Source organism: Clinocottus analis, unplaced genomic scaffold, assembly GCF_023055335.1.
Source record: "Clinocottus analis isolate CAN_PGR_092001 unplaced genomic scaffold, fCliAna1.0.p SCAF_1, whole genome shotgun sequence".
Classification (NCBI taxonomy): domain Eukaryota; kingdom Metazoa; phylum Chordata; class Actinopteri; order Perciformes; family Cottidae; genus Clinocottus; species Clinocottus analis.
In genome coordinates, this window is record NW_027175820.1 from 23,480,297 (window position 1) to 23,507,956 (window position 27,660).

Below are 27,660 nucleotides of genomic sequence, written 5' to 3' on the forward strand. Positions count from 1 at the left end.
ATGTTGACTTTACGCATGTCACGTGAGTGACAGATAGTTAAGGGTGTTTGTTGTTCATTTACAGGAGTTACGTTCTTCCATAATATTTGTTTCTAACCTGAACCGAGTAGTTTTGTCGCGTGGATCCTGATCCATCCTTTCACAATCACGCGTCATTGTGTGTTCCTGCAGGCGTGATAAATGGCTGATCTGAAATGTATTCATGAAACACACTTCCGGTTCTCACTCCTGCGCTCGAGCTGCGATCGCGGTGAGCAGGTTGGCAGAGACGTGTGACTCACAAGGGGAAGATAATTTAGCTTTTCTTTGTCGTCACCTTGCCCCATGCTGTTTCCACAATCACATATCTCTACAGCGCTCGCTCGCTGTCTCCGCAGCTACCGCGGCATTTTAGTAGCCCTTTTGACTTCATATTTAGCCTTTTAATCACATATTGAGAAAGTTGAAGCAACTATTTTCAATGTCCAGGTGTAAGAATCTAGTCGACGCGGTTTGGTGAGTGTTTTTCTCGACGCCGCTTGTGTCTCGCTTGTCGCCGGCATCTTAGCCAACATCATTAGGCTAATTGCTGCTGATACTGTGCAATCAGTCAGCGCACCTGGCATGTATCAAATGTAGCCGCTAACCTTTACCCCCTGGTGGTTGTAAAGTAAATCCAGGCAAGAAAAAGCAGCTGTGCTCTTTGACATTGTTTGAAGTAACTTTCATGTTTCCAGAGTTCTTTTAAAAAGCGTGCCAAGCTGCCCCGGTGTTTGGGAAACACGCTCGTTCAGAAAAGCTGGCTGTTGACGGAGGGAAAAAGCTCAGCTGTGAGCTCATATTCTCCGCCAACTAGCTTGTTGACTGCCCTCTCATCAGCTGCATTGCCACGGCTGCTCAGCTCAAACAGAAATGAGCTTTTATTTCTCAATGACCTCTCCATCTTTCACACACACACACACACATATTCTGACTGCAGAATCTCTCTCTCTCTCGCTCTCCACCTCTTTCCTTCAGAGCATGACGAGTGCGCCAGCGGCCAAAATTTGTGTGATGAGAACGCCATCTGCACCAACACCATCAGAGGACACCTGTGTACCTGCAAGCCGGGCTACGTGGGCAACGGCACCATCTGCAGAGGTAAGTTCCCCCCACACCGCCGCCCCCTTCCCTGGATCCGCCCCTCCAGACACACCGACGCAGACCCCCCGAACCCTTTGATGGTGGCTGATCCTCTGCTCCGTGACATCGTGGGCGCTCTGGTTCACGCCTCCCTCGCATCGCCTAACCAGGCAGCAGCTGCCGCGGAGATGATGAGAATTGATCCTGGAGGAGTTTTAGTCCAGTTTTTTTTTTTTTCTCCTTCCCACACACATATGTGCCTCCTCTCCATCGCTGCACACCTGACTCCATGCTGACCGGTCACCACCAGGTGACACACAGACGGAGGGAGGGAAGGAGGACATGCGGACATTATATTATATTATTATTGTTGTGCATACAGCACTTACAGTGGAATATATAAAATCAGATAATCCTTTATTGGTCCCTCAGTATGGAAATTACAGGATTACAGCAGCACTGCTCACAAGTACATGAAGATTAAAAATCCAGTAATATAAATAAACAGGAGAACGGTAATAAAACAAAATAAAAAAATTAACAGTAGAAGAATATTAAATATACAAATGGAATAAAAATGTGTATAAAGTATATATATATATATATATATATTTAAAGCATCCATTTTTTTACAATGATTTTTTTTTTCACTCTAAAAAAAAAAAAGTACAATAACTTTGTTTGAATATATATATATGAACATAATAAACGGTACATATTTTATAAAAGCATCCATTCCACCTGTCACATGGACCTTTAGCGTGTTCTGCTATCTAAAGCTCTTCAAAAAATAAAAATAGACGGCCAGTGAGTAAATCAAAATGTGCTTCAATAAACACAAATAAATAAATTCTGTCTCTGATAATTAGCTCAACACATAGCGCAGCAGGTTTTTTAACATCTAGGAAATGTTTGCTGTATTAAATATGTTTTAATCCTCGGCGCTAACAAGGAGCTGTACACACTGTATTGTCATTTTAATAACCACATTACTTTGATTTTCCTGTAGTTTTGTAGTTTTCGCCATATTTAGTATACGCCTGCATCGAGACCGATAAATTTATTTCGCGCTGCTCTGAATCTTGAAATAAATGACGCTCTACGGCCTCTTGAGTTTCGTACGTTGTTGGCTGCATAAACTTCTCACGGTAAGTTAACTTCAGGCCACAAAACCACTTAGTTAGCTTTTGGAAATAAGCGTGGTTGACAGAACGCCACGATATATTTACCCCGCAAATTGTTTCTAATGCTCTGAATTTCAAAAATAGCAATGTTTCATAACTTTTAGTAGATTACACAACATTGGATGTGTGAAGCCCCTGTGGAATATATATGCAAATTGTGTTCTGCAAGCAGTGGGTGCATAAAGCTGTTAAACACAGTGTAGCTTCCTCTGAATGGGAAATCATTAAACAGCAATAAGATTGCAAATCCATCATCAGATAAAAATGCGCCCACTGAGTTTATTAAAGATGCCATTTTAGGTTTGGCCAGCCGGTGAAAACGTGTTTGATTATCCGTCATGTGGTACATGACTCTTTTGTCACGGGTTAACGTCCCTGCAGACGGACAACGCATACTGGTCAATTTCGACATTTTAGCTTTCGATAAAAGGGTTGAAAAACCGGCCTGCCGCCGTGAAACGAGAGCTTTGAAAAGCTTTCAAACACATCCTGCAGTTTCTGTGCAACATTGAAATGGGACTCAGCTTCAACAGCTTGTCACAGCCGACGCGGACGCGTCGCCAATAAACATTTCTATTGGCACAAACTAGCCGCGCCACAGTGGCATCTTTAATAAACTCTGTGAGCGCATGCTATCTGATGACAGATTCACATCAAGAGTGACTTATTGCTGTTTAACGATTTCCCATTTTCACTGTGTTTACCAGCTCCTTCATCTAACGGAACAATAAAATGTGAAAATGAGAATAAAACAAACGTTACATTAAAGGACTTTGGGAGCTTGCTTTGGCAGTTGTTCCTCCATTGGAGTTGAGTGACCCTACATCGCTGTCAATGCCGGGGGGAATATCGAATATATACATCGAAATGGCTTTGCAGCTGTTTACATACAATTTGACATTCTTAGGTGTGTGTAAGCTTGCATGCGCACACACAACCTCCAGTTTTAGAGCCTGCGTCCACTCGGCCATGTCCTGCATGAACTAGATTCAACTGTATATTTGCACTGAAGGCTGCCGCAGTGGGACGGCCTCTGCAGGTTCAGGGATGATGAAGCGGGGCAGTCGATAGCCGTCCATGTAGCGGGGGCCCTTTTGGAGCCTGAGGAGACTCGTTAGAGCGTTGGCAGCTTCGAACAAGCCAAGAGGAGCATCACAGCCCCGAGCTCCCCGATGAGTACAGCGAACATCCCCCGGGTCCATTATCGCAGCTGGAGGAACATCTTGGAGTCCCCCCGTTCACCTGAGTATGAACAGCCGCGTTCACAGTGGAGCCGGCGAGGTTAAGGAATGGGAAAACACTCCAAAAAATACTAGGAAGTCTCAGATACAATCTGTGTTTTGAGAAAACACCGTGGCCAGAAGGGCACCAGCGAATGGATATCAGGGATAATTTACGCTGTGGTCTCGTAGTTGGATCCACTTCCATGTTGATTTAAATGCCTGAAATTCTGTTATTAGCAGAGATTTAGCCAAAGAGCACGTTGAGCATTTGAATGTCAATCTTTAAGTTTCGTTTTCTTGGATGTCGTATTTTATATTTTTGGAATTTTGTTGAAAGCTAAAACATATGTAGATGTGAAAAGATGAATATTGAATTTGATACTAGATTCATATTTGATTTATTGGCGATGCTTCCTTTCCTCATGGAGCAGTTTTTTGGATCTTCTCTGAATACGAGATTCAGTGGCAGCATTTTTATATGAAAATTATACTTGTTTTTTGTCAGAATTACTTATATTTTTGTCTAAATTATGATTTTTTTGTTGGCGAAAATGGGCTTCCATACTTAAGCCACACCTCTCATACGCACAATATAAACGTCTCGATGGATTTAGCTTATATGAAGTATACAATTAAGTTAACAATTAAGAGTACATGTTTCGTACCATCTGAATAATTCACTGGCAGCATACTTACATGAAAATTATCCTCTTTTTTTTTCATAATGACTTCTTTTTTTTTGGTCATAATTATGACTTTTGTGGCTAAAATGGGCTTCCATACTTAAACCACTTCTCATATGCACAATATTAACGTCTGGATGGATTTAGCTTACATGAAGTTTACAATGAAGTTAACAATTAAGACTACATGTTTCTAAATAATTCATTCACTGAGAATCTCCCCAAACAATCAATGCCACGATTCAGTCTGTGCTAATAACGTAGCGGCTTGATTTGTAGCCTTGCTGCTTAATTAGTAATGAAAGAGATCCCACGAGCTCGCGGGAATCCCTTTCATGCGATTTTCATGACTGTGTGCTTTACGCTTGGCCGCTGTCCAAGCGATGGGAGAGTCATTAAGCCTAATTAGGCTTCAATGTTCCAAAAAAACCTGATTTACAATATCCCGCGAATCCTGGGATATCGGTTGCCGCGAAGGAGCCGGATGAGACCGGTCGACACGAAACAACTGCAGCAAAAAAATCTGCTTCCTCTGGTCGCTGAGCTTTAGCGCCTTGTGGATACGTTGATCGCCTCGCAAGTCGTTAGACACAGGTAAAAAAGAAAAGCCAACGCGGTTACTTTTGACCTCTGCCATGTTGCGCCGCGATGTCTCACTCATTAAGATCCTGTTCTGTAGCCGCGCTGCTGCTCATCGGCGAGACGACTAATAATGTCGTAATTAGAAGGACAGGACCGGGGGAAAAAAGCGTGTCCGTCACACCGATGATTAGCGGCGGGAAAAAAAAGGGTGTGTGTGTGCGCATGCTTGTGTGGGATGGAGAGGGATACATGGGAAAGAGAGAGAGAGAGGAAGGAAGGAAGGAAGGAAGCAGGACAGATGGTGAACACCGATAGAAAGAAAGTGGCACGAAAACGACAAAAAAAAAAGAAGCAGGTGTGTCCAACTGCCCTCCACCTCCTCCCTCTACGCCTCTGGAGCTCAGGCAGGTGGGAGGCAGGTCTAGAGAGAGATCAATGCAATTTGCAAAGTGCCTTCCACACAGTTTTCTACCATTTTGGATTGACTCCAGGCTCCACACACACTCCAAACAGTGTTTGAGGCAGATGTCTCACACTGTTTGGAATGGGAATTACATAAATGTAAATGCATGGCGATGACTAATGAGGGTGGAAAGACTCCTATTTACCACCATGAAGGGATATATGAAGAGCGAAGCCCCTGGACGCTACGCCCCAGTGTACGTGACGTCATACCGGACGGAGCCTCGCTCGGACATTAATCTCCTGCTATCACGGCTCCTCGCTCTTCTGGGAAGACGATCTTCCTCGAGATTTCGGAGCCACGACCGCGAGGATTCACTCGCGTCGGCCCTCCGAGAGCCTTAGCGAGGTTGAACCGCTGATGTCGGGGGGCCGCGAGGCTTTAATTCATCCCGAAGGTGTTGGAGAGCAGTGAAGTCACACCAGGAAAATACTCTCCTTGTTCATTTACAGAAAGAAAAAAGGGGCATCCTCTAAACTGTTGGAAGAAACTTTTTTATTGTCTAATGTATCGCCGTAGACCGTAACATTAGGATTAATCTGAAGTGAAGAGTCATGTCCACATATTTTATAGCCAATCTGGAGAGGAAAGCACTCGTCACTCTTCCTCATTGATGATGTTTGTCAGATGCAGGTGAGGAAATTCTTGACTTTTTTTCTATTTTAATAATGTCATTAAAACTTCCTACATCTCACCTTATTCCATTCAGGCCAATTAGTATTATGCGAGCCTGTGAGTTGGAGGAATCAACCTCTATTTTCCCCCCTCCTCCTCTTCCTCCCCCCCGAGATCTCATTACCGCGTGATGGCGACAGTGTTGGCCAATCGACCTGTGCCTCCCATCTCATTCCCCTCATACATCACCGCGGCCCTCTCAGGAATAAGGGAATTAGTCTGAGTGCGACTGCAGCTCCACAGCCTGTCCCCGCGAATGTTAATAAGGCGGAAAAAGTGTGTTTTGGCCAGCCTCGAGCAAAGACTCTGCGCTACAGACGCGGCAAAAATCAGGTTATCTGAGCAAAAAAAAAGGGTGTGATTAACTTGACGCGTTAAAGAGCTAAAACAGGTGGCGCGCGTCCTTGAGTGACGATCGTTTCTTTTTTTCCCGCTGCCTTTTTTTATACAAAGATAGAGCTTTTTATATTTGTTGTGATGTTTGTGCTGCGTCAGATCTAAATGAAGGAATGTTTTTCATGGCGATTTTTTTTTTGAGTCGATTATTTTTACACACAAACACGCCGGTGAAACGCCGCTTGTTAGCAGCACTTTGGTCATCACGCACCGAGTCGCCTCGCGGCCGCCCGAGTACCCGGCTCCTAGCGGGCTGGTTGCAACTGGGATGATTGCAGGGCCACATGAGGAGAGGCCTCCATCTCAAGACCCCATTTCACTGCTATTGATTGTCTGAGCCGACTGGAAGTGAGAAAAAAAAACAAGGGGTCGGACTCCCTCTTTACTTCCTCCCCTCTTTTATTCTGATTTCATTCCTCCTGTGGAGGAAAAAAAAAAAGACTACATCAATCTGCGGTTACGTCATATGTCATAAAGGCACAATAGTTCAATCGGAGCGAGGCGTAAGCTCACAGATCGGCATTGTTCCCCCGCCTAATGATCAGCGGCCCGCTGCAGAGCCTTTTGTCGGCGGCAGAATGAGTGAGCTAATCTTGTTAATGGTCCGTTTCATTCCCCAGGACTGGTTTGTAGAGACAAAAGGGTTTTTTTGTTGTTTTTTTTAAATAGAGAGGATTTTTGAGTAGCGAGTCTATAAACAGCGGGGCAGAGGACAAAAAGCATCGACTCGCGCTTCCCCTCATCTCGCCATTGGATCTAATCATCAGAGGAGCCATGTTGCAACCGGCGAGCAGCGAAACCCAGGCTAATGCAATCTGAGAGATGGAGGGTGAGGGGAGGGGGTTTGCTGCAGGGAGGTGAAAACAGAAGTGGGTGTGTTGGATTTAGCCTCCATTTCCCCTACAAGTCTGAAGCATTTAATTTTCTGTTTACATAATTATTGCTCCCCTTCATTCCCTTTTTGATGGGAACAACACATCCGCACATTAAGCGGCTTCTCGGCTTCTCTTCTGTGCTGGAGGGCGTAGTGTTTTACAACATTTAATTGGGTGAATACCACAGTATCTGAAGCCATGATTAATTGCAAATGTGGGAGGGGAAAAAAAAGAAGAAAAAATAACACTACTTGTTTTCCGAAGCTTTGTAGCAATTATCATTTGAGGCAATTATTTTTAGTCCGTTCTCGACGTGCTATGCAGCAAAGAGAATATCCTCTTGTGTTCAGCTCTACCAGGATCCACTCTTGTTATGTAATTTAATACACCAAGCGGGGAATCTAGCGCGCTGTCCTTATTCTATCTGATCCGGGGTGTTTTGTTTTTGTCTCCTGTCAGTCTTGTGCCAGCGCGGTATTAAAATCTGTTAAAAAAGGAGTGCTCTTTGTCTAACTTGGAGATGCTTGTCAGCGATGCGCCGCGATACAGAGACGATGGCAAAAAACAACCCTCAATAATACAGACTAGAATCTCCAACACAAAGTACGCTGCCAGCACGCCGTCGCTGCCAGCTCGTCGGACACCGAGGCTCCATCAGCAGCTGGCGAGAGGGAGAGTGGGCGGAGACGCGCCGTCAAATTTGTTGGATGGCGTGTTTTCAGATCCAGGCAGCTCTCGAAACACTGACTGGGTCTCCTCGTTTCACAGTGTGTGGTGGTTGGTGGGCACTAACAATGCAACGGGCCAATCGGGGTTTCGGGGATCGCTTGGTTTCCTGTTTTATTTTGAAAGTTACTCCTCCCCTTTCCCGCCGGGGTCATGTTTACTTCCTGTGTTACGTTAGCTAATGAGCCCCCCCGGTGTAAGCTGTCAGTGTGTTTCCTTGTTTTCAGCGTCGGGGTCGATCCTACCTTGTTGCCTTTCATCGGTGTGTTCACTTCCAGGGTTTTGGGTAATCTCGTACCGCCTGTGTGTTGTAGGACTTTAATGTTATCTTATCATTACTAATTAATGACCTCAACCTGCTGCTCCTCAGCTCGTTAGGGGCAGCTGTGGCTCAGTGGTTAGCATGCCCGTCGTTCAATCAGAGGATCGGTGTTTTTGAGCCCCACTTCGGCCAGTCCACGACGATGTGTCTCGCTCAAGCAAGTGTCTACGGCGTATTGAGCAAAAATGTAAGTCGCTTTTGATAAAAGCGTCTAGCTAAATGTAATGTTTCTGCATTTGAGGATTCGAATGTGGAACTGATGTCGTGACCGAAAATGAGTTTTTCCAATGTACCTTTCTTTTAACATTGAATTCTTGCTCATGAAATAACCGTTTGTAATTGTCAATGAGAAAGAAGTCCGTGTTATTGTGACCCCGCTCTTCAACTTGGCTGTGAGCCCGCGTTTAATGGCCGTAAAAGCACTTTCACGACTCCTTCTGTACAAAGCACATCTTTTTTCAACGGGCTTTAGCGCTGCTGTTGATGAATGCGATGTCTTGGCGTTTAGAAACGATTTGCATCAGGTACTCAAAAAGACAACTTAACTCTACATTAACCACTAATGTTCGACACCAGCGGATATTCTATCTGACGCGTCGGCATCTCCTAAAAAACGTCCCTGATTTGATTTGGATGTGCAGCAAAGCAAATACAATCGTCTCCAGACGACAAAGCACAACATCGGTAGATGCTTTGCGTCGGCTTTGTTTGGGGGGGGGTTACATCCACGTACAGTAAAATACAATGAGCAGACATCAACAACACACGCACAGTGCGGCCTTCGTACTCTCAGCCTCTTAATACCACTTCCTCTCATAACCTTTAGAGGTGAGAGAATAATAGAAAGGTTTATTGAACATCAGCAAATTTCTGGCTGCTTCTTTTTTTTCAAGAATTGAAAGATGCCGTATTCTGACGAATACAAAGTCATTTGGTATGTGCGTGCGTGTCTGTGTGTGTGTTAAATAATGCATTGGTTCATCTATTGATGAAGTTATGCTCGCCATCTCATGTTAGCTTAATTTCTCTGGATGCCTGCTCCCTCGTCCAATCAACTGGAAATTCAAAGAAAACAACTTTTGCTCCGAACCCAAATGTGTTCTCTGGATTATAGTGAATTTAATTTGCAGCCGGCACTAATAGCATAAAGAAATTCACCTGGTACATAGCTGTGGTGTAAAAAAAACACACACAAAAACAGACAGGGTTTTCGACTGGGACTGAAAAGCACAAAGCCCAGAGGCTCCGGGCTCCAAAACACTTTAGTTCAGATCTGTGGGCCCTGACTGATTTATGGCAGGCTGCAGGCGACACACACACACACAGACACACACACACACACTATTGAGGATAGAAAAGTAGAGGAACGACGAGGAAAACTCGTCAGCGGCTTGCTCGTCTCTGACTTGGCCTCCTTAAACACTCAACGCTTTGAATCGGAGTCATTTAAGACTCGAGATGTGAAGCGTGAGCTGCAATTAGTGTAAAAAAAGTGAAATAATAAAAAAGCGACTGATGCTCGAGAACTCGCCCGAAGGTGAACAAGTTCACAGTTATCCTGTAATACTTGTCTCTGCATGTATGGGCGCACTGCAAGCAGGAGCTGCTAATGGCTCATTCTGCATACTTCTTATGGTCCATTTGCCAAAATGAAAACAAATATAGGCTTGGAAAAAAAAAAAAGGGCTTGGAGCTCACAGTGAACTTCTTCTCTTGCCTCGAATCTGTCCTACTGGGGCCACACTGTCCACTTTGAAAACTTATATATATATATATATATATATATATATATATATATATATATATATATATATATATATATATATATATATATATCTCTATCCTCCCATCACGAAAAAAGATGGTAATGAATGTTATTCTTAAATAACTGGGAAAACAGCTGATCCATGATTCCAGTTATCCGCTGATGGTCGTACAGATATGGATCATATGTCGGTTTATAAAACTCTCTTTTAATATTCATCGGCCGCTGTTGTTGTTGTCGTCGTCTTTTTGTCCGAGCTGATATTTCACAGTCGGGATCTGATCTATGACTTTATTATTTTTTGTTTTCATACCAATAAAGAACTTGTGAACAAAGATGCAGGGAGAACGACAGGCAGTACCTCATTAGAGAGTGTGTGTGTGTTTGTCTTTTTTTGTGTGTGCGTGTGTGTGTGTGTGTGTGTGTGTGTGTGTGCGTGTGTGTGTACACGAGAATCTGATATCCAGGTTTATTCAGCTAATTAGTGCAATGTTTCCGCCAGGCAGGAAATTTGGAGGGCCAGACACATGTACACACACACACACACACACACACACACACACACACACACACACACACACACACAGAACTCATCAAAGGAAGTCTTGGAGATATCAATTTGCCTCCAAGAGGAAATAAGAAAGGGTAGAAAGTGACCCAAGAAAATTTCAAATGTTTCATATATATATGAAATCTCCTGTTGCGTTAATCAAACCCAACATTATAAAAAATTACTGAAAAAAAAAAGTTGTGCTGCCGCCGGCTACAACATTAAAACTCTGCTTACATGTTTCTGCATCAGCGGTATTAATCACTTTATTTTACAATAACACTTTCCTTGCAAGACTTGTATTTTTCTCAATGTCCTCCAACGCTGGCTCATTACCTCTCATGTATTTGTGCCGCTCGACTAAAGAGGTCAAAGCTGAGGTCAGAGAGGCGGGAACGCGGGTTAGTGTGTTTTGAGATGTGTGTGTGTGTGTGTTGACAAAGTGAAAGAAATGAAACGGGGGAGTCGTCTCCTTGGAGCACGACGGGACGATTCTTGTTTCCTTACTGCCTGAAACGCCAGCTGCCGCTCCGCCTGATGGTTCTTCCACCTGCCGGAGACGCGCGTATCCAAAGCTCACTTTGCATCCGCCGCCTCTTTAAGTGCAGATTTCGCAGCTGTCATCGCCACCCTTCCTCTCCTCTCTCATCATCCGTCTATTTCCCCGCCTCTCATCTGTCCTCCGTCTCTTCTCTGTGAGCCGTCTGTCAGGGCGACAGTGACAGGTTTAGCAGTCAGAGTCATGTTTCAGGTTTTTTTTTTTGCTCACTCGTGGAAGCAAACGACTTGGTGTCGGGACACCGTGAGATGTGGCTCATTCCCAACAGGTATGCAGGCACTGTGTGTGTGGACCTTATAGTTCAACGCTGGACTTCTAAATGTTGTTTTTTACTGTCAGATAATGATTCATGACCTCCTTGTTTCTTGCTCGCGATGAGAAAAATATGGTGAATATGTTTTATTTACTGAATCTTTGTGAAGCCAGCTCAGAGTCCTGCGGTGTTACAGACAAAGATCCCATTGGATTGATGGCCAATAAACAAGGAAAGGATTAATTGCAGTCACGGGGTCGCGATTGGCTGTGTTTACGCTTTTTAAATATTCATATATCCGCGAAAATATAGGATAGAACTACGTTTAAACTTCTAAAGGAATCAGCAGGGTTTCCTCTTCCGGGTCCCTCTTCCCGTTAGCTTGTACGCGGTTCACAGAGAGAGATGGAGGCCGCGATGTGTCGGGTGACGCGTTGCCGAAAGTAGTCGTCACACGAAATTTTTTATTATCAAACTTAGATTTTTCAGCTTTAGGGCCATGTTATCACTTGGGCCGTATGTGAATTGTGCCTCATTATATAGAGAGCTGAGATTGTTCTGCAATTTTAGATGTAACACATATGCAAGTGCCTTTGGCCTTTTTCTCGATTTTACATCATTTCTTAAATTCACCTTTTAAAGGCACTGAAGGGTTAAAATAAATCCAGGGCGTCATTTGACAAAATTAAAACTCTGACTGTCAAAAACATTACTCTTGCTGAGTCATCATATTAGTTTAGTATTTTTGGCTTGACGGCAGACTACAAGATTCATGTTTATTTTGACTCAAAATGTAAGAATACAGAAACTTTTTATAGATTTTAAAGGATTTCTGGCTTTTTCCAACCATGAAATGATTCAACCTTCATGCTTGTCCTTGACTATGGAAATATACTTTATTGTGGTGCTTCCCCATCAACACTTCAGCTGGTAAACCTTGTCTGTCAGTGTCATTTGTGATGAAGTTCTGCCTCTTTTCCTTCTCTATCACACACCGTTTGATGCAACTCCTTCCGGTGAAGAAGAACAAGCACTCATGTTATTCATTGATAAAGCTCAACTGTTTAGGTCTCGTAACTATTGTACTTATTCTGAGATATTCCTCATTTTTTAAACAGAATAAAACTGAAAAATGCCCAGAAAACAAAGTCTTACATTTCTGTAATCTGATTTTTATTTTATGATCCTTGTAATTAATTTTAACACCTGCTTTATTCAGGGAGAGCGCATGGGAAATAGATCTTAATCTCAACGAGACTGCCTGATTAAATAGATTAAAAAAAAGATTACATATTCAAAACAAAAAAAAATCAGTAAGAAAATAAATCAAAGCAGAACCCGAGGTGAAAGACACGTTTTAAAACCATAATTTGCATGCTAACACGTAATCAACGGCTCATTTTCACACCATTTGTCTCTTGACTTGCATTCACTGGAGCTTTTGTACCTCGCTGCAGAACCTTCGCTGCTGAACCGTGAGGATCGTTACGCTTTTTGCGGCGGCAAAGACGGCACGTGTTGCTGCAGGAGGACATAAGAATCTTATATGCATTTTAAAAAGATGAAAAATATGTTGTCCTAAGAACAGTGTTTTAAATTAATGTCAAATAGAGGTTTTGTAAAAGTAAAAAAAAAAAAAAAAGAGTCCAGATTTGACTCGTGGTTTTTAGCTAACGGTAATTGGCTAAATTAAAACTGTGATGAACTGGTGCTTGACAAATAAGCGACTCAAGTATATATGTATGTAGGTATGTACCTCCAACCCTTTACTACCTTCGTAAATAACCCACACAAGTAATAATCCGGCATTTAAAAAACAATTAAAGACGCACTTCTGGCTTTAAGCCATTTGACGATTTCCATCTGGTCCTTCTTTGTTTAAATTAGGAGGGATAGCATAATATAATATACATCCTAGTCCTCAGCTGTACTAAGTATTCTTATTCTATTTGTACAATTTTTAACTGTTTGTTTCAAGTTATGCTGTACGTTTTTGTATGTCTTATATTCTGTGGACCCCAGGAAGAAAAGCGGCCGCTAAGGTGTTAGCTAACGGGGATCTGTTTAAATAAACTTCCCGGGGCGGAGCGGCCTTCCTGCGGCCGGGAGGATCAGATCGGGTGCGAGTTGTTGTTGTTTTATTCCCCAGACGCCCACGGTGAATCGCAGAGAAAGTGTGTTTACGAGCTGGTTAGTGCGCTAATGTCAGAAGACTTTTCCGAAACGCAACAAAGCTTTACGTTATCTTAGTTCATTTCACGAGATTTTAAATTCTCCTCATGTCTTCAGTTCATTTAAACTCTTTTTTTTTTGCATTCAAAAGGGCCGCCCAAAGATGGTTACATCTGATTATGAAAGACGCTGCTCTTTGGAATCGGGCTTTTTATTCACACAGCTCCTTTCATCTTAATTGTGATTCAGTATCTTCTAATGAATTGTGAGGTATTAGTAGATTTGGTTTGTTTTGATTTAATCTGTGCTGAACAAGACTGTAAATAAACAAAATAGTCAAATGTCCCTTGTAGATAGAAACTTTATTATAATGGAAAAATCAAAGGAGGAAAAAAAGATCACCTTCGATCAACATTTGGCTTTTTTTCAACACAATCTTCCTCCTCAAATCAAATCCCCCCCCCATGACCTGATGGGATGCATACTCCAGCTGCATGGGTCTTGTCCACCACTGCATCTCTGCGCTCATCAGTAAACTTCATCTTATCAGTGACGGAGCAGAGGTTGGGAGAAAGCAGCGTCGTCAGCTGCCCGTGTGTCTCAGTAATGGCTTCGGGTGGAGGGAGTCGCGGCGCCCCGCAGCAGCGCCCCGCAGCAGCGCCCCGCAGCAGCGCCCCGCAGCAGCACCCTCGGTTATGAAAGCTCCTCACATCTCGCCACCAAGGGCGTCCCTCCGTTCCTCCCCTCCTCGCCGCGCTGATGGGTTCATGCCCCCGCGACTCTTCCACAGATGAAAATAGATAAAATCATCCAGACGTGGTGTGAACAGACAGTTAATGTTTGCCACACACTGATTCATTCAACGAAAAAAGGGAAAATACAAAAGGAGGCAGCGAGAGGTTTTTATTATATTCTTTTTCTGTTTAGTTGTTATTCAGCAACAGAGGAAACTCCCCCAACTACTGTTTTGGCTCGTGCGGTTTTGTTTGTATTTATTATATCCATGAACTTATCTTCTCCAAACTCTTTTCCAACATACTTCAAGTTTATTTATCCTTTGACTATGGAACTATGTTTAAACACAGATACGCTCAACACTCGGATGGATGTACTTCTTATTGATCATACATTCAGAAATAATTTAGCTATCTATCTAGCTCTCGCTATGTATTGTTTTCAAGTTTTCACGGCACATTTGTTGAACATCCAGCGGACCGCAGAACAACATTGAATGAATTTAGTGTTGTGTTAGTGATGAACGTGTTGAAAGGTATCATTCTCAGGTATTTATACTGTCATTAGCCGTACTAATGAACCATATGTAATAACTTAAATGCGAACAAATACTTCTTTTTCATGCACTATACCTATTATTATAGATTATTATAAATTCTAGTTATGTGGCAGGTGGATTATTTATTTATTTTTGGGTAATTCCACCATTGAAAATGCACACAAATAGTAAATAGATCATTGGGTCTTTTTTGAGTATTTATAAAAGTGAGATTTCGGACTAAGATTACAGAAAAGGCCTTTTTAATTATTTTTTTTAATTTTTGAGATGGAGATCCACAGATCTTAAAAGTACATTAGAATAAGAAACTATCCTTTATTAATGCTTTTAGGAAAAGTATTATCTGCATTAAACTCATCCTTACGAGCAGTGTGCTGCCCTGGGGGTTCAGTGTCAACTTTGCGGGGGACTGGGAATCAAACCGGCAACCTTGTAGTTACAGTACACTCTCCCCAAAAGCTACAGCCGCCAAGCACAGCAAACTTTGTTTGTGCTATTCTGCTCGTTCAAAAGAATTGACTAGAAAATTAAATATGATTAAATAAAATATCCCAAAAAATGAAAGCAGGAATCTCAGAGGGCCATTAAACAGACAGCTGTTTTACATCTGGAAAATGTGTCACGGGGAAGAGAAAAAAAAAAGTGGTTTGTCAGTTTGCTCATGTTCTTCATGCTCGCCGTCTAACATGAACTAATAGCACCTGGGTGTTGGCTCAGTCTCCAGCTGCCATCTGGTTACGAAGGCAGCCTTTCAAACTGTCTCCCTGATTACACATTACAGCTGTAGGCGCAAAGAATTACGGTCACTGTTCACCGGCAGGCCTGGTTTGATGAAAGATCACGTCGGGCGAAGGACCGACGGGCATCACGCGGCTTGCAAATTCTCCTGTGTGATCCGGCGACAGTTCCCGGGACAGTTTAAGAGGTGGCCTCTAATAGCAGTTAAGAGCGTCATTATACAGAACCATAATAGTATGTAACCTGGAATTGCTTTGTAATTTAAAGTTGTACTTGGATCTCAATGCTGGCCACTCATCATCCTCGAGCAATTTGAAATGTGCGGGGGTGGAGGTTCACCCCGGAGCGAGAAATCTACAAAAAGCACTTGGTGAAATTAATTGCAGTGTCAGCGGTATTGATCAACCGCCCTTTCAACCCTCTGCAGATACATTATGGAGGGGGAAATGTTACTTAACGCGACTTTAATCCATGCCGACCGCCTGGCCCCGAGTCCTTTTTTTTGTCTTGTAAATGCGGCCATTATCTGTGATGTTCAGTAAATGCCCAACAGAGAGCACAGCCAAGGGTGAACCGCCTCCGCTCTTGATGCATAGCAAAGTGAGGCGTTTTGTATGAGTAAATGGGCTGCCGTTAATTCTCCCTTTCGCTGAGTTTCTGCCCTGCTCAGCTCGTCCTTGCATGCTGAATTTCTGCCTTCAAGCATGCTGTTGTGCATTCATTAGCAGGGAAGCTCGGCAGATATTACACACACACACACACACACTGCAGAGAGGGAGTCCTCTTTTGCTTGTTTCCGCCTCTAGGAGTATGTTTGTGGGCGAGGAGTCCATCCTCTCTCGGAAACTACTGATGATCTGTTATGTACTGTATTGTCAGAGTCCCGCCCTATTTATGATATAATAATCTTTTGGGAGATGGATTTATCGGCTGTGTTGATTCTTTTTTTCCCCACTGAGGCGCGAATACAACCGCAAAACAAGCCCTGACATCCAGTATTATCACATTTGAACACTATTAAGCCATTTAAAATCAATTTTGGCTCCAGACCTCCTTTACCCTGTGTTTGAGTCATCGTAGGAACCCCAAATTGATTCCAATACTTGTGTTTATTGTATGTATTTGTTCAGCAAAGTCTTGGGGAAAAAAATGTATGTCTGCAAAAATAAATCACTTTTAAAAGATATTTTGATCGTAACTATGAACATCCAGCATGATATGAGCTAGATTCCCCAAAAAATGCCTCCTGGAGCGTCAATAAGACACCTTTTTGGAAAGATTAGGACCTAAAGAATCAGAAATCACAATAAAACAAAGCCTTGGCCTGTTATGAATGAGTTTCAGTCAAAAAAACAGTGTGGTTTGGTTCAAAAATACATATTTTATGCCGAAAGATTGTCTGAATGGGGCATGCTGGGTCTTAAAATGGGAGCGGGAGCATTCGCGCTCGGTTTCCGAAAATGTTAAACTGTCGCTAAAGTCAATGGTGCAGTGTGTTTCTGCTAATTAACGGGCAAAATTAATATTGTAAGATGTGGCTACAAACTTACACACCAAAAAATCTTTGCCCAATTAGTTTCCGAGTGATGTTAAAAAGTAGAGACGTGGCTGTAAACGGTACATTTAGCTGTTAGGTCAGTTCTTTATAAATACGCTTTTTGCCCTCCTTTTTTTTATACGTACTTGAATTTGTGGAATATGCATTGGCTTTCTCTGTGATATCCCTGCTCTTAATTCCAAGATGGATCCTTGGATGCCCAACAACCGTGAATGTGGAATGATTCCATTCTCGCCACCCACTGGAAAGCAATCTAGGCCTGTAATGGGAAACTCAAATAGCAAATCTGTGGATATAAGCATGTCTCGGGGAAGGCACGAGTCAGCAACAGGCTCAGTTAAGCAGCGAAATACTTTAGCTGGAGGTCACAGGATCCTACGAGGAGGGAGGGGCGGTCTCCTCCCTCCTTCGCCGGAGAGAGGAGAAACGGAGGGGAAAAATAATTGTGATCAAAAGTTCACGCAAAGGCACACAAAGACGGGAGGAAGGAGCCCAGATGCTTTGTGTATGTTAGTGGGGAGACTGTGTGGAGGCTTGAGATATGATAGAGGCGACTGTGGCTCAGTGGTTAGTGGTTAGCATGCCTGTCTTTCAATCAGATCGGCGGTTTGAGCCCCGGCTCTGCTAATCCATGTCGTTGTGTCCTTGAGCAAGACGCTTAACCCCTAATTAAAGGTGGATAAAAGCGTCAGCTATTTGTAATATGTCCCGCAACAATGGAGCATGATACCGATCTGCAGCGTCAATGGTAAAAAAATAAAAATGTGATTTTGATGTCACAGGAGGAGACATCGAAAAATCCATTTCTGCAACCACAGGGGGAGGAAATGGAACGGCATACATTGCAGCAGCCGCACCGCTCGTCTTCCCGAGTATAGGAGGTGAATTACCACTCCACTTCAGCGATATGGGACGCTCCCCCACTGCGCTGGTTGAACAGCGGCGACACATTTTTTATTCTCTTCTCAATCATATTTCGGGAATAGAAAAGCATCACAGTATCACAATTTCTATTTATAGAAGGGGAAGACGGGGGAACACTGCTGAAAACAAGAAGTTCTCCTCTTGGAGAGCATATATATTTATCTATTTATTTATTAGTTTACATTAAGCTTTGGTATCAGACCCCCGGTCCCAGTGTTTACGCTGACTCACTTTGAGGAGAAGTAGTCTCCTTTTTTTATTCAGTGCCCTATTATTGTTATTAAAGGTCACTGTGTAGCTGTCATATATTTCGAGGCTTTCATCATACGAAAGTAGGAATGGCTTCATCTAAAGTGGGTCAGAGAGCCAATAAACGCAGCAGGAATCTTTATATATATATATTTCCTGAAGATTTTTGATTTAACATTTAGATAACGGGGTTTGAGGGGCAAATATTCTTGTCGCCATTTCCAACTCTCTATCAGAAATTATTGAAAAACCACTGCAATCGGGTGTAGAAGACACCCCCAAGTCAGATATTGCAAACTGCAAGTTAATGTGTGGCTAGTGAACACCCACCTTGAACTTAAACATCCATAAAACATCTATAATACAAGACATTGAACACATTGAGAGTGACGTTTACGTGCGTCTTATCCAATAGTACATTTAAATCTAATCTCATTTTAATCCAATTTTATCTCATTATCATTACACAATTATGACAAACCTGTTTTTTTGTTGTATGCCAATAGGTATTCTCCTTTCACTTGCAATAGAATGAAATACTGGAGGCACATTGGGGGTTGTCTCTGGGCAAGAAAATCATCGTTTAGCTCTGATTGGAAAAATCCCCCCAGAAAATCCCCCCCCCCCCTTCTCTGCTACTCATTAGTCCAACAGACAGGCGGCATAATGCTGATGGTGTTGAAATGATAATTAGAGCTGGAGATGGATTGACTCAATGTAAGTGTAATTATTTTTTACGTGTGCGGTTTATTAGTACAGAGGCAATCAGCCTCCTAATGAGGGTCTGATAGAACTTCTTAAATAGTGGAACCAGTCACATTAATAGCTCCAATAGCTTCTGGCACGGAGCTCTGTTATTATTTATTGCACTTGTGCATTTGTGTATACAATACGCCTTTTATTTTTTTCTTCTCCTCCATCTCTTAAACACCACGGTGATGATTTACGCGGCTAAATTGTGTTTCTTTGGTTTCGTAAACTAAAGGGAGGCGAGCTGCCTGAACATATATTACGCTCGCTACGCATGTGGCTATAAATAGATATTTCAGCCCATTAAGGCTCATCTTTCAAATCATGTCGTTAATTAAGCTTAGAAAAACTCAAGTAATTTCTCTTTAATGAACTTGCTCAATTAAGTCTGCCCTCTTTCTTTGGGAGGGAGGGAGGGTTAATCCTCCTCGCGTTAAGGACTGAGTAACTAGCGTCGCTCGCTGCACTCGCTCTTCCTTTTGTTTCCCGTTGAGTAAAATCGCTCTCCTCAAGCCTTCCCCTTTCTTCCTTTCTTTGTCTCGGCCGACGTTGACGCATCGCAGCCCGTACACTCGACGGAACAAACCACAGCCGTGCACATGCGCTCTGTAATGGTTAAAATATAGTATTGTAATGTTATGTGAAGATAGAGTCTAAACTAAATGTTTCTTAAAGATGGTTGAACCAGGTGGTGGAGGGGGAAAGGAGATCAAAGGAAAATGTACCTTCTTTGATCTCAAGGGTCAAGAGGTCAAACACAGGCCATGACTGTGTTTTCCTTTGTTTCACGTGGCTTGGAGGTGTGACCCTCATCATGTGTGAAGTAGGGTTGTTTCATTGAATCTTGTGTCACTACTCTGAGTGGCTGCTGCATATTTTTCCTTCTTGCAAGAATAAACGGATGAAAGACAATTTTGGTTCAGGGACTCTTATTTCCTCCTTAGCAGATCGACGGAGAAAATCTTCCACGCACATTGATGGGAAAAAAAACGACAACTGCAAAATAGACGTGTAATGTCACCTCATGAAAGATGCAGGTAGCCTTGTTGCTGGTCAGTAGCACGGTGCATGTTATAAGCTAATTGTATTTCAATCTGACTGCTGGTGCGCGGAGCAATAATGGCCTGTCAGAGGTAACAATCGTGCATTTAGATGAAGTTATTATCCAGGGTTAGGCCTGGTTTGAGCTCTATTTATGGACTGAAGGCTTTTTTTTGTCCTGTAACTACTCGGTTAGGTCGAGGGAAAGATCACGGCTTGGATTAAAACAACTGCAGAAGTGGTTTTACTTCGCTCCTAATGAGACAGAACGAGAGACAGGATCTGGTCTCCTGGGTTTAGACCCCTCCACCCATGCAGACCTTCTCCTCCTTTGTACTACGACACAGGTCCAAACTCATATTTACCTGAATAACATATGGTTTTCATTGTTTATTACACTGTTTACATGAGTTCGAGATGAATTTAAAGTGTTGCTTTTTGTAGGTGTAGCTGCGAACAGCATATCAGAACAGTCCGTTCTGCAATGACCCGGCACTTTAACACGTTAAACCAGTTTTGTGTCTTTTTCCCTGTGTTTGAGTTGTCGTAGGAACCCCAAATTAATTCCAATACTTGTGGTTATTGTATGTATTTGTTCAGCAAAGTCTTGTGGAAAAAAATCACTTTTAAAAGATATTTTGATCATAACTATGAACATCCATGAGCCAGATTCCCCAAAAATGCCCCCTTGAGCGGTCAATAAGACACCTTTTAGGAAAAATTAGAACCTAAAGAATCATAATCTGCAACAAAAATCACAATACAACAAAACCTTGGCCTGTTAGGAAGGAGCTTCAGTCAAAAAACGGAAATATTATGTATTTATGCCAAAACAATTGTTGGAATGGGGCATGCTGGGACTTAAAATGGCCGCGGGCACGGTTTGCAATAGGTTAAGGACGGGGGTCTAAACCATGTGCGAATGATTTCTACAACGGAGACGATGATTCGCTCCCCATTGACTGTCAACACAGGTGTATTTAAAGCAGGGAAGCGCTCTGTTTGCAGATTGCAAGCCACCCATTTATGGCTCATTTTAAGCCTCAATTTGTATTTCTGCTGTAAAGTTGAGCATTTTAACGCAGGTGATCTACGAGGATTGACTCAAGTGGTCATTTGAACTCCTGCGTTGGCTTCATTTAAAAAAAATACAGATTATATTTCTTTAAATATGATCATGTAGAATGTAAAAAACACAAAAGGTCTAACAATAGAGCCAGTGTTTTGGTTTGTCCGTCCTGGGCTACTGTAGAAACCTGGCGGTGCAACACGGGGACCATTAGGTCGTGACAGTACTTGCATTTATGTATTTGTCGTTGTATCCGTGGTGCCACAGCGTCACCAGCAACACCAGGCACAGAGATTACAGAGAGGAGGAAACGCTCTCATTCTCTTCCCTTTATTTCTGAGTAGAGCACAACGGCAGGTTGGTGGAGCAGCGAGTCCTTGACACTGAACTTCAGAAGTGCTCCTGGGGCCAGCTCATTGTGTGGCAGCTCCGCTATGTGTGTGTCTGTGTGTGTGTGAGTGTGTGGCTTTGTAAAGTGCTTGCACTCTTCCTCAGAATAAATGTGCTCCACTATAAAAGCAATCCATTTACCTTGGAGCCGAGCTTACATATCTACATTAAATCAGTGTGCTGTCCAGTACAACCCAGCTTAATTGGAATAAACCCAATAAAGAACAAGTCAGTTTAGTTTAGCAGGAGAAGCGGCTTCACAGCAGTTCATTTGAATTAGCTTTTTTCAATAGAAAAAGAAGAAGAAAAACATATTTGACATGTCTCAAACTGTTGAATTAACACATCTTCTCCTAGAAATTAGTCCCAACGTAGGAGGTGTCCATACCCCAAACTAATAAGAGTTTTAACTCTGTAACCACACGGTCTATTTAAATCATTTTATAATGTATAATAAAGGCAACACTTGTGAGATGAACAGTGCATTAAAGCCGTCAGCTTGTGAGGTGAGCGATTCTTCAAGAGAAAGTTAATTTATGTAGCTCATGAAATATTTGCGTGGACTTATAAATTGTACAAAAGGTGCTAAATTACAAATCAGGAGCGAATATCCAGGTAGCCATCCCTCTCTTTGCATAGCACCTTTAGCACGATGCTGTACCGATACTCTGCATCTCCAATCGAGCACCTTACAGAGAGAAGGTGAGAGAATATCTTGATATTTCCTTTTCACCCACTCAGCTGTTATAACTCTCTTTGTGCTGTTTGGCGCTCTGTGGGTGTCTCCTCCATGTGGGCCCCTTCACATCACACAGTCATTGGATCAATTGTTAATTTTAACATGTTTTTAAGTACTATGTTTGAAAAAAACAATATATATATATATATACATATATATATATATATATATATATATATATATATATATATATATATATATATATATATATATATATATATATTATGAAAGACCATTTCCGCCAGCAACAAAAAAAAATTCGGACCAAAATAGAAAAAATTAATGATAATCGACTTTTTTTCCCGTTCAATCTATAAAAAAAAAATAAAAAAAAAGGTAAATTTTTTATTTTATTTATTTTTGGTCAGAATTTCTTTTGTGGCGGAAATGTAAAAATTAGGACCAAAAAAATAATAATAATTATCCAATTTTTTTTTAGACTCAACCAAAAAAAAGTAAACGAGAAAAAAAATCGATTTTTTTTTTTTCTTTTTTGGTCCTAATTTAAATTTTTTGGGGGCATGAATGGGCTTCCATAATAAATAGACAGCACTGTCGCCAGTGTTGCGTTTCATCCCCGGCTCTTGACTCTGGTACTTTAACGCCCACGTGGAGGAGTCGTTTTGTGGAGATGATAACCGCTCGGATGAGATAGAGTTTCACATCAGACACTTTCAGTTCAGTAAAAATGAATCCGAGGAGGGCAGGACCGGTGTGAGTCACCGTGAGGCGCCTCTTCATCGGTGCACAACATTGCCATTTCAGATCTTGGGATAATATTTTATCAGCTTGCTCCTTGGCACACCAAATATTGAGCACACACACACACACACACACACAACTTGAAAACACGTTTTTTAAACTAAATGTCCAGGATATGAAGACAAACTGAGCTAAGATGTCTTCCTCTTCCTCTTCCTCTCTCCAGCTTTCTGTGAGGAAGGCTGCAGGAGCGGCGGGACCTGTGTGTCTCCCAACACCTGTGTGTGTCCCTCGGGATTCACAGGACGGCGCTGTGAGACAGGTGAGACCCGAGGACCCCACCTGCCCCCACCTAACACCCACCTCCCCCCACCTCCACCCATCCGTTGCACCGCCTCGTTAACGCTCAGCTGGAGCATCAGGTTGTTTTTATCTTCACAGTGACTTCAAAAGTTCGGTCATGAGGTCGGTGTGAGGGCTCAGCAGCAGACACTCTCTCACACACACACACACACACACACACACACTAACACTCTCTCACACACACACACACACTAACACTCTCTCAGACTCGCACATACACACACACCCACTATAACACATACATATGAACACTCTCTTACACACTAACACAAACAAACACTTTCTTATACACTAACACACTCTCACACATACACCCCACACTAACATTCCCACATACACACACACTATAACACATTAACACATGAACACTACATTACACACTAACACAAACAAACACTCTCTTATACAGTAACGCACTCCTACACGCACACACACGTAAACACACTCTCATACACACTCTCTCTCTCACACACACACACACACACACACTGTAACACCTAAACATACACATAAACACTCTCTTTTCCACTAACACACTAATACAAACACACACAGGCACACACAAATGCTCTCACACACACGCACGCACACACACACACACACACACACACACACACACACACACACACACACACACACACACACACTTTCACGCTCCATCTCTAAAGCCGGTGTTTAAATTGGACCCAGGAGGGCCGTAGGAAAGGACAGATAATTCTTCTCTGCACTCCTTTCTCCTTCCTCCATTTTCCCTTCCTCTCCCCTTCCCTCTCTTTCTTCCTTTCCTTTGTTCTCCTCTCCTCCTTCCTGTCTTCCTCTTTCTCCGTTATCTCCTCTCCCATCCTTCCTCTCCGCTCCTTTCCCTCTTTCTTCTACAAACACTTCCTTCCTGCTTCCTCCCTTCTCCATGTTTTACTATCTTCTCATGTTTCTTTTAAATCTCTTCCTCTCCTCTCCCGTTTTCCCGCCTCCTTCCTCTCCTTCCTCTCCTCTCTTCTTCTCTATGCCTTTCTGTGTTTCTCTCGTCACCCCCTCCTTCATTCATTGGTTCATTCTCCTCTTCCTTCCTTTCTTCTCCCCTCCATCCAGAAGGAGACGCTTCTCTTCTCGACCCATTCCCTCCTCTCCTCTGTCCTCCTTCCCTTTTCTCTCCACTTCTCCTTACTCCTTTCCCTCCTGTCTTTCTCTCTCCTCCTCTCCTCCGCTCATTCATACCTTCCTCCCTGTTTTCCTCTCATGTTGCCTCCTCTCCTCACCTCCGTTCTGTTCATTAAGACTTCTCTCTCTCTGCGGTCTCGTCTTCTCGTGGTGATCAACCGGCTCTCGTGGAGCGCCGCACTTATAGGTCAGCTATTCAAAGCACGTTGCCATGGTTTCCCTTTTGAAAAAAAAGCAGGTAGCACTTACATATGCACGTTATTGGAGACATAAATGACTCTGCAGGTATTCCTGTCGGTCCTAATAACATGTGTGCATGTGTAGAGCAGAGGGAGAGTGTGTTTGCTGTCGTCCCCCTGAGATACAAGTGGGCCATCAGGGAGCATCATATATATATATATATATATATATATATATATTTATATATATATATATATTTATATATATATATTTATATATATATATATATATATTTATATATATATATATATATTTATTTATATATATATATTTATATATATATATATTTATATATATATATTTATATATATATATATATATTTATATATATATATTTATATATATATATATTTATATTTATTTATATATATATATTTATATATATTTTTTTATATATATATATTTATATATAAATATATATATATTTATTTTTATTATATATATATATATATATATATATATATATATATATATATATATATATATATATATATATATATTACTCAGTTCATTGATATTAGTGATGTTTCTCCAGTGATATGTTCTTAGATCTTTAAAATGTGTAATATTTTTTCAGTCTTTAATGATCGCCCTTTACATTGTGCACCCTAATGAAATAATGTCACATGTCATATTATTCATTGCTGGTAATTCTCATAGCAAGTGCATTCTGGGAAATAGAAGTTTTACAAGTGTGAGGCTTTGCAGATGCAGCTGGTTCGATGCTTGTGTTTACGTCTACATTTGGAGTTTTGCTGATGTTCCTTTAAGTAACTGAACTGGAGACAACATGGGGTGTGTGTGTGTGTGTGTGTGTGTGTGTGTGTGTGTGTGTGTGTGTGTGTGTGTGTGTGTGTGTGTGAGTGTGTGTGTGTGTTTCGACCTCACACGTGTGCATGTACATTGAATATTGATGACTCACTAAATGCAGGATTGGATGAAAAAACGTCTACATTGCAGCTGCAAAATGATCCTGTTGCTTCTCTTTGAACCCAGTTTTTCAGAGGAGGTGATGGGAGGAAGGAGATTATGCAAAGAAGAAAGAAATTTAAAAAGAAGTGTTGAGCAGCTCTCCTCCCCCACATAAGAAGTAAAATATGAAACTCATTGTAAAGTCAAACGTGGAATTTAGATTATAGTAAAATATATATATGTGTGTATATATATTAAAAAGAAATAATGTGGAGATAAATAAGTAGACTAGATAATAAACAGAAATTAGAAACGTTATTGCCGACACCTGAAAAGGGGGCGGAGCTATCGGCTCCGGAAGTAGCTGCGGGGAAAAGTAGAAATCTGACAGCGTGAGAAGCGTGACGCTGTGCAGAAATAACAGACACATCTGCAGACACGGAGAGGCAGCCGGTAAGGGAGAGACACTTTGTTGGTGATGGCCACCATATAGAATGACGCGTGCGCTGGAACGCGCGGCGCGCCTCCGCAGCACATCTACGTGTGGCAGCGTTAATTGTTTGTAAACATGTTGGTGGAGGCACAGCTGATGCGGTGAAATGTCGCTTGTGTGTGGGTTGATGGCACGGGTGTTTTGATTTCATACAAAGGGTGCTTTCTGAAATGTGGCTTTTTTCTGTTTTATTTAAGGTTTTTCACCCTTAGTCGCGGAAAGGGAGCTTTGCTAAATGGGAGCTTTTTTTTCAGTGAAATGGAAAATTTCGACTTCATGAACTGAATCTCAAAAATAAAAGGAGATAAAAAAGGGAAAAGTTGTTTTTTTTCATTGGAGTGAAGTCCAGTTAAATCCGAGTGGATGGGTCAATCCCTTTCAAGTGGGGAAATGCACTAAACAGCTGACAGAACTTGACACTCATCATCGTCCCGCTAATGAGGCTCCTCCCCCGCGGCCCTCCGGCTGCAGATGTGATGCCGCGCAAAATCCACCGCGTCTCTCTGCGTCTGCATCTGTGTCAAACTACTTCCTCTCCATGTCTACGTCTCGTTGGCAGAAGCTCCAGAAGATTTGATTCATACTCACCGTGCGCTTTCATCTGGGCAACATCACCACGTCACTTCTGTGGTAAATAAAAAAAAACCTGATATTCGGTCCCGCCCCTTCCTCTTATACCAGCTAATCCTCATCTAATTAGTATGAATAATTCACAAAAAGGCATTATTTTAAATATAAATATAAGATCCATTCATATGGCAAAGGAACGTCTTGAGATTATACAGATAAAACAAAGTATATGCTCCTTCCTTAACATGTGGAGAGAGAGACAGCATATCTTTCAGGTAAAAATAGAAGGGGAGTAAATGTACATGTGCTGAACACTCGTGTTGGATGTGTTAAAAAGCCTGATTGCTTCCTTTGAGACGTTTGTCTGAAAGCCGTCTCTCCAAATGACGACGGCAGAAGTTGAAACACAGTTTGAAGAGAAGCGAAAGCGCTGGAAGAGGTTTTCCTGTGAAGCGTCGACGGCCCGGCGTGCGTCAGAGCCGACTCCTCGTGTGCGTTTCTATTTCAGTCTGGACGGACGGCGACATGAAGTGAAGTTAAATGCCTTTTTTTAAAATTGGAAATATCATTTATGTGTTGTTCAGACTCCACAGACACATGGACACACCTGTCTTGTGCTGTCAGAGTTGGTGGAGATTCTCTTGACAGCGTGTACAGAAGGTTCTCGGTGTAACTCGACACCTCCGTGTCCGTCGCTCCACCTGTAACCCGCCGCTCTGGCTTCCTGTGCGATAAAACACATCGACTTCTCTCCTCCGCGGGAAGTTCAGAGCATCTAAATACAAAGTCCGTCCTCTTCACTCGTCTTTTCCCCCTCTCCCGTCGACCTCACCCCTGGGTTTATTTTATGAAACGCGTTCTGAGGGATCAACAGCTGCACAGCTCACCTGCCTGTGAACTCCCCGGTTCTCATAGCGTGAGTACGAGCAGGACTCCTCCTT

General features: G+C 42.3%; 1 protein-coding gene across 1 annotated transcript in view; it reads left to right on the forward strand.

The window, feature by feature from the left end:
* The window catches only part of LOC137782498 (protein kinase C-binding protein NELL1-like), a 220,837-nt gene that overhangs the window by 170,342 nt on the left and 22,835 nt on the right, over positions 1-27,660 (forward strand). The window contains exons 14-15 of the mRNA XM_068571803.1: positions 997-1,119; positions 23,210-23,305. Of these exons, the coding sequence (XP_068427904.1) occupies positions 997-1,119; positions 23,210-23,305 (219 nt within the window). The remainder of the gene's footprint in view (positions 1-996; positions 1,120-23,209; positions 23,306-27,660) is intronic.